Source organism: Procambarus clarkii, chromosome 93 (genome assembly GCF_040958095.1).
Source record: "Procambarus clarkii isolate CNS0578487 chromosome 93, FALCON_Pclarkii_2.0, whole genome shotgun sequence".
NCBI classification, from domain to species: domain Eukaryota; kingdom Metazoa; phylum Arthropoda; class Malacostraca; order Decapoda; family Cambaridae; genus Procambarus; species Procambarus clarkii.
In genome coordinates this window covers 4,669,084-4,681,465 of record NC_091242.1, presented here as the reverse complement: position 1 = coordinate 4,681,465, position 12,382 = coordinate 4,669,084, and the positions used below count along the sequence as shown (strand labels likewise).

General features: G+C 44.3%; 1 protein-coding gene across 1 annotated transcript; it reads left to right on the top strand.

Moving 5' to 3' along the window:
• Window positions 1-1,816: 1,816 nt before the first annotated feature.
• LOC123746895 (lipase 3) lies at window positions 1,817-12,382 on the top strand. The gene is made up of 11 exons (XM_045728748.2): window positions 1,817-1,834; window positions 2,464-2,615; window positions 4,227-4,425; window positions 5,100-5,214; window positions 6,154-6,304; window positions 7,259-7,351; window positions 7,597-7,755; window positions 8,276-8,360; window positions 8,985-9,127; window positions 11,044-11,132; window positions 11,998-12,382. Exons 2-11 carry the CDS (start codon window positions 2,472-2,474, stop codon window positions 12,056-12,058), a joined length of 1,239 nt encoding a protein of 412 aa, XP_045584704.2. The 5' UTR covers window positions 1,817-1,834; window positions 2,464-2,471; the 3' UTR covers window positions 12,059-12,382.

Below are 12,382 nucleotides of genomic sequence, written 5' to 3'. Positions count from 1 at the left end.
AGATTATAATGAAGCCATGCGATAGGATTCGAACCTGCATCTCTGAAATCTTAACAGAGGCTCACAATTGGGAGATTTTTGAGAAGTCGAACCACTTTCCTGAGCAGTTCGATCCCACTGCACGGCTTCAATATTTTTCTCAGTTCTGTACTGATAATTCCTGGACAGAGGGTCAAAGGCAGCTCCTACTCCAGAGTCTTATAATTTCCTCTTGAATGGCATGGACTCTCACTCTCTCTCTCTCTCGCTCGGGCGAAACTCTACAAGTGGCACTCAAGACATCGCTAAGGTGTCCAGCCTAGCCTCTATGGCAGCTTCCACAGCCTCGTAAATTCTGCCATATCACCATTAGGTGCTGGGAACTGGCCCACCTGACCTCTGACACACTTCAAGGCTACATAAAAACAACCCTTCTATGAGAATGACCTTGTCAGATGTCTGATACTGTCTCCATCATTTCAGAATTCAACTGTGTATTATTTGTTATGATGAGATTTGACAATTGTTCTCTCTACTTCTACGTTGTTAATCAATAAACTGAACTCTTACTCTCATCACAGATCACGATCTTAAGACTAGAGAGGTCTGTATTCTAAGAGAGTGAATAATGACAGAATTACTACACCAGAGATAAACAAAAAAATTGTGTCGGCTTAAACCACGTTCAGTATTTCAGTTTTACTCTTGTGAGCCTTTTGTTGAATCACTTGTGATATAAAAAGATTATCGATGTGTATATGTATTTGTGTAAAGGATTGTATATATATATAGCATTAACAATTGTGTAACTAGTTTCAAAATACTGTCACTTGCTTAGCTAAATGAACTATGAGGTTCAGTTCCTGAACCGATTATGTGCCTCTATAACCCTCTCCTCCACCGTCCACGAGATGAGTATAGAGTGCATAATAAAGAAATATCAAATGCCAATGTTCAGAGAGAACATTAAGCTTAACATCACATGAGTAAAGCAAAGAACAATCAGTCATGTATACTTGTGTTATTCCTTTACCCGAGTATATTGTGATAACCAACCTAGCACAAGAACAAATATATATTTTAGGTTATCATCGGAGATGTTCATATGTGATACTGTGTTATGATAATATAACCAAGCTTCGACCACTATATTTAATCCCTAGTAGAATCTTGTAGCATATAAAGAGAACTCGATTTTACATACAAAACAACATATTCTGTGAGTACTCACACTAGCTGAGTGCAAGTTATTCAACTAAACTGAATTTTGTGTTGGAACTGGACCTTGTTTACCTGATCAGCTGACGTCCAGTGATGTTTCCAGCGTGACACACACAGAGATCACAATAACGTGATGCATCAAATGAACAAATCCACAAGGGCCGTGACGAGGATTCGAACCTGCGTCCGGGAGCATCCCAGACACTGCCTTAATCAACTGAGCTACGACGGTTTCAACCCTTTTTACCCTGTCGTAGCTCAGTCGATTAAGGCAGTGTCTGGGATGCTCCCGGACGCAAGTTCGAATCCTCGTCACGGCCCTTGTGGATTTGTTCATTTTCCAGTGTGACTTACCAAGAACAGAGGACCACTGGAGAAACCACATCAACAGCAACGCTACAGGGGAGAAACACTTGGTATGACCTTTGAATACCAGGCGGTCAGATGTGGTAGTACAGGGCTGTTATGGGAATGACTTCTTCTCATTCATGCCTCTCTAATGCCTCTCAAACGCTTCTCTAATGCCTCTCTCACGCCTCCCTTCCCAGCTACCCCCCCCCCCCTCTACAGGTTCTAGGGTTATTTAAGCACGTGAGCTAACGGGAAAAGTTGTAGTTGTTATCTGTTCATAGTGGTGAGTAGATCTTCTAGTGTGTGTGTGTGTGTGTGTGTGTGTGTGTGTGTGTGTGTGTGTGTGTGTGTGTGTGGGGGGGGGGGGGGGAGAGAGTGAGAGAATAGCTTAATTTAAATGATTCACATATAAAGAACACTCTTTCCAAAGCAGTGATCCCGCGCTTATTGTGTCACCCGGTAATGTGTTCCATCAACCTACAACCTTATTTCAAACCAGTATTTACCCGGGTCTTTCCTGAATCTAAACTTATCTAATGAACATCCAGAAAACATGAATGGTCTTAAAGTAAGAAACATAGCATCCGGCCCAGACAGACTTCGACTACGACCCTTTACACGAAGATTATCGACTTCCTTTCGCGCTCCTGAATTACCTTCATAACTTCAGAAAATATCAATATATAGTATATGTGCTCTTTGCTTGTCCTGCTCCTGAGTTAAGACTCTCTCAGTCTTAACTTAAGACATTAACTCTTCCCTCTGGTGATTACTGTTGCTATAGCGTGCATTAAGACCGCTTAGCGTCTCTCTTGAGTAGGTTTTGAGACTTGTTAGTTCAGGGATAAGCCATTATATAAGTTTATCTGTGCGTGTATCGCATGCAGAAACGCCCGCCTTGCCTTCTTACAGGAGTAGTGATGACGACGAGAGTGGCGCTGACGCTGGTGGTGGCGGCGGTGTGGGGGGCTGTTGCTGCAGGAGGATCAAGCCCCGACAGGTTCTTCCCCCACGGGAGTCGAGGCCACGACAGGGAGGAACACTGGGGCGCCAATCTCACCACGGTAGGTGCAGGTCTCAGGACCGGTGGTGTTCACCAGTACACGATGGGGTGAGGGGACGGGTGTTCACCAGTACACTGTGGGGTGAGGGGACGGGTGTTCACCAGTACACTATGGGGTGAGGGGACGGGTGTTCACCAGTCACGATGGGGGTGAAGGGACGGGTGTTCACCAGTACACGATGGGGGTGAAGGGACGGGTGTTCACCAGTACACGATGGGGTGAGGGGACGGGTGTTCACCAGTACACGATGGGGTGAAGGGACGGGTGTTCACCTGTACACGATGGGGTGAGGGGACGGGTGTTCACCAGTACACGATGGGGTGAAGGGACGGGTGTTCACCTGTACACGATGGGGTGAGGGGACGGGTGTTCACCAGTACACGATAGGGTGAAGGGACGGGTGTTCACCTGTACACGATGGGGTGAAGGGGGTGAAGGGACGGGTAAATAAAGAAATAGGACAGGGGGAAATGTATTAATGAATGAAAAGTGAATGGAATTATCAAAGGAAAGCGACAAGCCATTCCAACTATATAGAAGGAGTCAGGGTTAGGATTTGGGATGAGACGGGGGAAGTAAAGAACGGTGTCCAACCACTTAGACGGTCGGGGATTGAACGCTGACCAGCTTGAAGCGTCGCTCTACCGTCGACTCCAAGTGGTTGGGCGAAATGGAAAGAGGACCAGAGAAAAATCCTGCTTGTCGTGTCCTTTTAAACACATAATAATCCACATTGCTTCACTGGAGATGAGGAAAACTACCAGACGACTCGAAAAGAACTGACTACAATGCTTCAGATAATCTCCTCAAAAAGATGCTAATACAGCACTTCTCTGACGAATTCCTCAGCACAAGCATCAAAAAGATGCAGAGAAGGGCAGTCGTGTCTGAAGAAACAGCTCGAGATCCAGAATAAGACAACAGTGATCAGACACAAGACAAGAACCAGCAGACTCCATCTTTCTCGACTGTCAAAAAAGCCTTCGACATTGTTCCACTCAGGACGCTTCTACACACTCTTGAGAAATAACTGGGAGTAACTGTACGCTGGAGTGGATGGGGGACTAAACAACTATCAAATGGGGAATAGTTATAATGAGAGAGAAAACTAGTATGAAAGGGAGTTACAACCATCCGAACAGAATTAATACATATCAGTGAACTAGCTGATTTTAAGGACATGGTAGAAAGCTAGTCAGAAAAGTGGCTCCTTGACTCTAATAAAAAAAAGTGTAACGTAATGAATTTGGAAACTAAATTTTAACATTTGTATTAATATCCTGATTACACACAACTCCATCAAAAACCACATAATTAACTTATAAACACAATTCTCTTAAAAATACAACTATTTGGTAATCATACAATTCCCTTTATAATTACAACTTTTAACCCAAAAAGAATATAATCCCATACGAAACAACCAATTCCCTTAAATACACATATAACCCATTTAAAATATGAAAAATCCTCATCAAAACCTTCAACTCCCTTTAAAAATACACCACTCTTAAAAAAAAGGACTAACCCCCTTAAAAATCCCCAACTCCCTTAAAAAAACATAGATAAACATCTGACCAAAAAAATGACAACCTTCTTCCCCTCTCACAGCCGGAGCTGATCGCGGCCATGGGGTACCCGGTGGAGATCCACCACACGACCTCTGAAGACGGCTACATCCTCGAACTCCACAGGATTCCTTATGGGATTGTTGACGGGCCGTCGGAGGGCCGCCCTGTGGCCTACATGGAGCACTGCCTCTTGTGCTCCTCCGCCGACTACATCATGAACGACCCTGACAAGGCTCTTGGTAAGAGCGAGAGAGAGAGAGAGAGAGAGAGAGAGAGAGAGAGAGAGAGAGAGAGAGAGAGAGAGAGAGAGAGAGAGAGAGAGAGAGAGAGAGAGAGAGAGAGAGAGAGATGATCAAGGGGTCCGGAATGCAAGTTGGGTTTCTTAGTTTCTGGAAGCGTGGTTTGCTTCAGCGCTGGTTTACGACAACATCCTTAGTAGAGCGAGGTTTACTAAAGTCTTTTTAAACAGGAAAGTACACTGCAAGGTCTCTATAGAAGATGGTTTACTGTGAGGTGCTCAATGAGTGAGTTATATAGTTAAGGTGATAACAAGGAATGATAACTCTAAGTAGTCCTTTTGTGAACATGATTACGTTGTGACGCATACTGAGGCGTAACAGCGTGAACACCAAAGGCCAGATTCATGAAGCAGTTACGCAAGTACTTACGAACTTGTAAATCATTCCTCAGTTTTTGACGGCTTTGGTTACATTTATTAAACAGTTTACAAGCAGTAAAACTTCCCAATCAATTGTTGTTAATGTTATAAACAGCCTCCTGGTGCTTCGCAGCTCAAACTGTTTAATAATTGTAAACAAAGCCGCCTTATACTAAGAAAAGATGTACAAGTTCGTAAGTGCTTGCGTAAATGCTTCGTGAATCTGGCCCCTTCAAGACAGCCACCTCTCCACAGCCTACATTCTGGCCGACGCCGGCTACGACGTCTGGCTATCCAACATGCGAGGCAACACCTACACCAGGACGCACGTCTCTCTCTCCCCTGACGACCTCGCCTTCTGGCAGTTCTCGTGAGTTAATTTAGTGTCTTGGACGAAGGAGTGTCTTATTTAGCGTCTTCTTCGCTACAGATGAAGAAAAGTGGGTTGAAATTGGGATGTAGATTGTGGGTTATGAAGTTTTAAGCGTTTACGGAGTATATTCATGTCCGTGTCACCTCTGAGGTGGCTTTATCTTCATCAGTTAATCAATCAATTAGGCGAGTTGTCCGCCTTGCTGACACGATAGATCTGCATATGTTGCTATATGCGCCTGGGGGAAGGGCAGAGGGTATAAGGGGGAAGAGGAGTTCCCTGGGAGGGGGTTTAGTGGGGAAGGGGGAAAAGGGAATGGTGGCTGAGACTTAAGGTTTGGATGAGAAAGAAAGGTGGGTGGTTCAGCCCGTTCTCTCCATCCAAACACTCCGTTAAAAATACAACTGTTTTGCCTAACCAGAAATGTTCAAATCGATGTAAACCCTTCAACCCCCATCGAACCTTAGGCAAAGAAAACGTAAATTATCAAGGGAGGCTTTAAAGTTTTAGTAATGCGTCGCATAATTTACGAATGAGGGTGGGTTGACTCCGTTTAAATTACGCTGTATTGAGAGGAGAGTGTACACTATGGTACTGTTACCTAGCAGTAAAATAGGTACCTGGGTGTTAGTCAGCTGTCACGGGCTGCTTCCTGGGGGTGGAGGCCTGGTCGAGGACCGGGCCGCGGGGACACTGAAGCCCCGAAATCATCTCAAGATAACCTCAAGATGGTGGCAGAACCCTTAGGACGAGTGAGAGCAGGTTGTGCACTCTCCTAGCAATGAGACTACGAGGAAGTATGCTCTAGCACATTAACTCCTCTACCCCCCTTAAACCACTAGACCTAGTTGCATCGTTTGGGTTATAATTTAACTATTTAGAACGTTCGAATTCCTGATGGAATCTGGCCTGAAGTATGTGATACGGCTTCACCAGGTGGGACGAAATGGCGTACTACGACGTGCCTGCCAGCATCGACTATGTCCTCGACCACACGGGCGCCTCGGCTGTGTACTACGTCGGTTGGAGCATGGGTACTACTGTCTTCTGGGCCCTGATGAGTGAGAGGCCAGAGTACAACGAGAAGGTAGGGAGGGAGGGAGAGAGAGAGAGAGAGAGAGAGAGAGAGAGAGAGAGAGAGAGAGAGAGAGAGAGAGAGAGAGAGAGAGAGAGAGAGAGAGAGAGAGAGAGAGACAGACAGACAGACAGACAGACAGACAGACAGACAGACAGACAGAGACAAAGACAGACAGAGAGATACAGACAGAAAGACAGAGAAAGAGACAAAGACAGACAGAACGACAGAGAAAGAAACAGAGACAGAGATAGACAGAGACAGAGATAGCCAGAGACAGAAATAGACAGAGACAGAGATAGCCAGAGACAGAGACTGAAATAGACAGAGACTGCGATAGACAGAAACAGCCAGAGACAGAATTAAACTTACAACGATAGAGACAGAATGCTACAAAGGCTAGCGAAAGCTTTACACTTAAGAAGTCTTACACTTTAATCCTGTGGAAGATGGAAGGATTTGGGTGCATAAATCCTTAATATAGTTAGACCTGGAGTATAACTGCAACTTGGACAAAAAGAGATTGGAGCTTTGCCTTCCAAGGAAACCCAGCTTAGTCTGAACTTAAAAATTAGTATTATTTTTTACAAGAGTTTAAATGTACATACATAGCGTGAAACTCCTGTTTCTAGTCCAAAAGTATTAATCACAGTGAATGGTCTCATGTATTATCTATCATCATGCATGTCATTATCAATTTACTTTCACCATTACCTCTATAATGTCTTTCCATCATCACTATCACCATACAATGAGCTCTCCCTCATCATCATAATCAATTCCTTCTAATCTTCACAAGTATTATCCTTGTGAGGATATCCATCACAAGGATATACCTCATATCCATCCTCTCAAAGATCCCTTCAGTGTCCCCCTCACAGGTCATCTAGTGGTACTCACAAGATGTTCAGAGGAACATCTTATGAGTCAGGGGAGCTGACAAGATGTTCCCATCCCCCATTCTAGATCCACGCCATGGCGGGGATGGCTCCGGTGGCCTACACAGACCACTCCAAGGGCTTCATGCACGAGCTGGCACCTTATTCTGGAGATCTTGACGTGAGTACAGTGCCACGCACTTAAGTGTCTCAGTTTACATTTGGTTTACTACCCCTTCCCAGCAGCCTCCACTCTACCACCCATAAACACCATTTCTCCTCAAAAATTAAAAAAAATTATCGTCTTTCAAATTGTGTTTTTTTGTTATATATCTCGGACATAAATTAACTTGAGATAACTTGTGTGTGTGTGTATGTGTGACCTTATTGTGCTGACCGTACTGTGACCTTACTGTGATTGTTTAGATTGTGATGAGCTTGCTGGGAACGGGGGAACTGCTGCCTGGAGACGGTCTAATAGACTACCTCGCTGAGAACTACTGCGACGTTCAAGACGACACTGCCGAGGTCTGCTACAACTTCCTCTTCCTCATATGTGGCCCAGACGCCGACGAGATCCCCAAGGTGAGTGACGAGTGAGTACTCACCCCCCTTAAGGTGCGTGACGTGTGAGTACTCACACCCCCTTAAGGGGCGTGACGTCTGAGTACTCAACCCCGAAGCACTATTTAACAAGGGGGTCGGGGGTGGAAGAGGGAAGAGGGGAGTTCAGACCTGCTTATAGGGGGTTCGGGGTTGTTTACTAAAGACGCTGTAGCACCCCATCTTGGGGACGGTGGTTGAAGAAAAGTCCAGTGTTTTATAAGTGGTTCAAATGATCAACATTCTTTTAACAACATTGCTAAAAGAATTGCAACCGGGAGTTCAACCTGACCTACCACGGATCCTGCAGTCTCTCCGAGACACAAAACCAGGTTTATACACATTTCCCCCCATGCACCCGAGCTCTGCCAATAAGCTCTGCGCGTCTGGGATCCTTTCGAATGTAAGTTCGAACCCTCATAACGGCCTTTGTGGATATCTTCATTTGATATATCACGCTATTGTGATTTCTGTGTGTAATGTGTTTGGTGATGTTCTACAGGAGTACCTGCCGGTGATCCTGGCCCACTTCCCCGCCGGCACCTCCGTCCACACCGTCAACCACTTCTCCCAGCTCATTCTCGCAGGTAAACACAAAGCCAAGAATAACACCTTCGGAGCAATCTTCTTGAGAGGTTATCTTGACATGATTTCGGGGCTTTTTAGTGTCCTCGGTCATCGACCAGGCCTCCACCCCCAGGAAGCAGCCCGTGACAGCTGACTAACACCCATAGGTACCTATTTTACTGCTAGGTAACAGGGGCATAGGGTGAAAGAAACTCTGCCCATTGTTTCTCGCCGGCGCCTGGGATCGAACCCAGGACCACAGGATCACAAGTCCAGCGTGCTGTCCGCTCGGCCGACCGGCTCCCTAATGCCGATGCCATTACTAGGTAAAAACTACCGTGGTAGCCTGTCCTCATAAGGTTTCACAACATAAACAAAACGGCCAATTTAAAGTGTCCTTTCCTAACCTACCAGAGAACCCAGACAAGAAAACAGGACAGTACGTCACATTCGCCAGCCGCATCCATTAACTAACACGCCAATTTTTGGCCTTATTTAACACATACGAGCGAAAAGCGACGTTCTAAGGAGAACAGGTTGCCCAAGTACCACCACACATAGCATCAATTCCTTCCCCATTGAATAGTACCACTCTATATACAGTCTGTAGTCACCATCTAACAGACGTCTGTGCCTCTTTACAGGAGTGTTCCAAAAGTACGACTACGGACCAGAGGAGAACATGATTAGATACGGCCAGGACACCCCGCCCTTGTACAACCTCAGCCGCGTCACCGCTCCCGTTGGTCTCTTCTGGGGCAACACTGACTGGCTAGCCGACCCTGAGGTACTACTGTCTGTCTTGTCAGTCTGTACAACTGTCTGTAAGTCTCTGTGTGGCTGGGTATGGCTGTCTGTGTACGTCAAGCTGGATATAAGATTCGTAAATGTATTTGTATGTGTCTGGACATCTCTGGTTGTCTGTCTATATTGAACTCTGATTGTCTATCTGTCTATATTGAGTTTTGCTTGTCAGTCTGTCTGTTTATATGATTGTCTATACGTAAATTGGGATGTAAAAACTGCCTTTAAGCGTGTCTGTACGCCTGTCTATGTCTGTTTCTTTATATATCTGCATGTCTATGGTGTACTTTGTCCGTCCGTTCCTCTGTCTACCTGTATGGAAGTCTGTTTGTATGCTGTCTACGTAAGCTGGCTCTTCCTGACAGTTTTCTTCAGTTGTGTCTGTTTAACGGACCATCCGGCAACGTGTGTCTGTAAGAGTATCCGGCAAGATGGATGACTCCAAGAAAGTGTCTGGGGTTCCGAAATCTTGTCACAAACCCCGCTATCTTCATTATCATTGGTTCCCAAAACCATGTGCTACAATCCTTCCTCTCTCTCTCTCTCTCTCTCTCTCTCTCTCTCTCTCTCTCATTTCCTTCATTCACTTCCAAAATGTTATTACAGCTATCTCCTAGTCCATCTGTTGTTTCAGAACGTTGTTCCATACATCACCAGTATGGTGATGATCCAGCCAGTGTCTTAAAGAATCTTATTCCAGTCAACAAGAACCTTTTTCACCCCTATTCTTAGTCGCTGGCTCTCAGTACCTTGTAACAATCCAATCTTTCCTTCCTGTGATTGTTTCTAATTATATTTCATAGCTCCTGATGCCCTACTCGTGGTTATTAATCGTAAAAGTCTTTTATTGATGTCCCAGCTCTATATGTGCTGTTCTATTGTCATTTGTAGCTCTATATACATTCTTCTCTAACAAAGTCCCTCTGGAACTAACACCACGCTCTCTCGCTCATTGGATCTGAAACTTGGCTGTCATGGAGGGCCTGAAACCCTCTTCTGTCATGCAGGGCATTGAACCCATTTCTGACAGTATGCTTAGAGCTATAAGCCTGATCTAACAGACACTGTTGTTACAGGACCTTGTTCTAGCACCTATAAGGTTACATGCCCTTGATTTAACACCCCCTGAGATTACAGAACCTTATTCTAACACCTTCTGATTTTATAGGGCCTTGTTTTAACACCCTATGATGTTATAACACCCTCTCATGTTACAGGACCTTGTTCTAACATCCTCTAAGGTTACAGGATCATGTTCTAACATCCTCTAAGGTTACAGGACCTTGTTCTAACATCCTCTAAGGTTACAGGATCATGTTCTAACATCCTCTAAGGTTACAGAATCATGTTCTAACACCCTCTAAGGTTACAGGATCATGTTCTAACATCCTCTAAGGTTACAGGATCATGTTCTAACATCCTCTAAGGTTACAGGACCTTGTTCTAACATCCTCTAAGGTTACAGGACCTTGTTCTAACATCCTCTCATGTTACAGGACCTTGTTCTAACATCCTCTAAGGTTACAGGATCATGTTCTAACATCCTCTAAGGTTACAGGATCATGTTCTAACACCCTCTAAGGTTACAGGATCATGTTCTAACACCCTCTAAGGTTACAGGACCTTGTTCTAACATCCTCTAAGGTTACAGGATCATGTTCTAACACCCTCTAAGGTTACAGGATCATGTTCTAACACCCTCTAAGGTTACAGGACCTTGTTCTAACATCCTCTAAGGTTACAGGATCATGTTCTAACACCCTCTAAGGTTACAGGACCTTGTTCTAACACCCTCTAAGGTAACAGGACCTTGTTCTAACACCCTCTCATATTACAGGACCTTGTTCTAACATCCTCTAAGGTTACAGGATCGTGTTCTAACACTGTCTGAGATTGCAGGACGTTGCTCGGCTGGCTGAGGAACTCCCAAACGTCGCTCTGAACTTCCAAGTCAACAAAACAGAATTTAATCATCTCGACTTCGGATGGTAAGATTTTCGTTCGGAAAGTTTGTATTTTAACGTGGTAGAATTACGTAGTACTTAAGCAACAAAATAATTCAACTTAACAGAAGAATAAAATAATTGGTCCAATAATACAATTATATAAGTATTTAGAATTATACCGGAAATATAATCACTCAGAATATACGTATCTCGAGAGGCGTGCCCCGCATCAGAGTATATTTTGAGAGTATAATCTGGCTTTGGATAATGTTGTGGTATATTTGTTGGTTGGTGGGGAATATGCTATTGAGGGTTGCACTTAATTTCCCTTCATATGCTTGGTTTGGTATTGGGCTTAAGGCCTATCAGACAATAGATGGTTTCAAAGGCCTATATCAACCTCTGGAGGATTATAAAAGCCTATCAACCTCTGAGGGTAATTAAGACCAGTCAATCTCAAGTATGGTTATTAAGGTTACCGATATAGCTATGCTGATGAACCAATGCTGATGAACCAGCAAGTATACTGTAGTCCTGAATATAGTCTAGGACTACATAAACTCAATGTATATACACCGAGAAGCTATGTATACTTCTCTGTGTGTATATATATATCCCTGATGTAACCAGAGGTTCATAGGGCTTAAACCCAAACGTCAAAGTAATTGTATTATAATGTTTTGGTACAATAGAATAGGATAACAGTATAATATACGATATGATCTCAAACGCCTGTTGAGTTTGCCTTCCTAATTCTCCTCATAATCAGCCTTCTCCTCACTCTTTTCCCTCCTGATTCCCTCCCCCATGCAAATTCTCCCTCATGCTAATTCTCCCTCATCATAATTATACCTAATACTAACTTTTCTTTTATGCTGATTCTCATTCCTCACTTCTCCTTTCACAGGGGCATTGACGCTGACAAATACGTGTATCAGTACATACTCGAGTTCTTCACCAACTACTGAGTTACTGAGTGTGTGGAGGCTCTCGACTCAGGCACCTTGTGGCTCTGGGACACCTTGTGGCTCTGGGACACCTTGTGGCCCAAGATTATTGATGGACAACAATAAACATCGTTGATAATACAATCATTAAAACCACTATGAACTCACCAACACCCTAAGTACTCCCGGCACATTAAACATCTGCCACACTAAATACTTGTCACACTAAAGACCTGCCACCCTTGAGACGAGTGCCTGAACCCTTTGGATCACCCTGGTCGAGCCACTATTAACTTCTACTGTATTCATTAGGGTGATTGACTAATAAATTTGTTTGGTTTCATA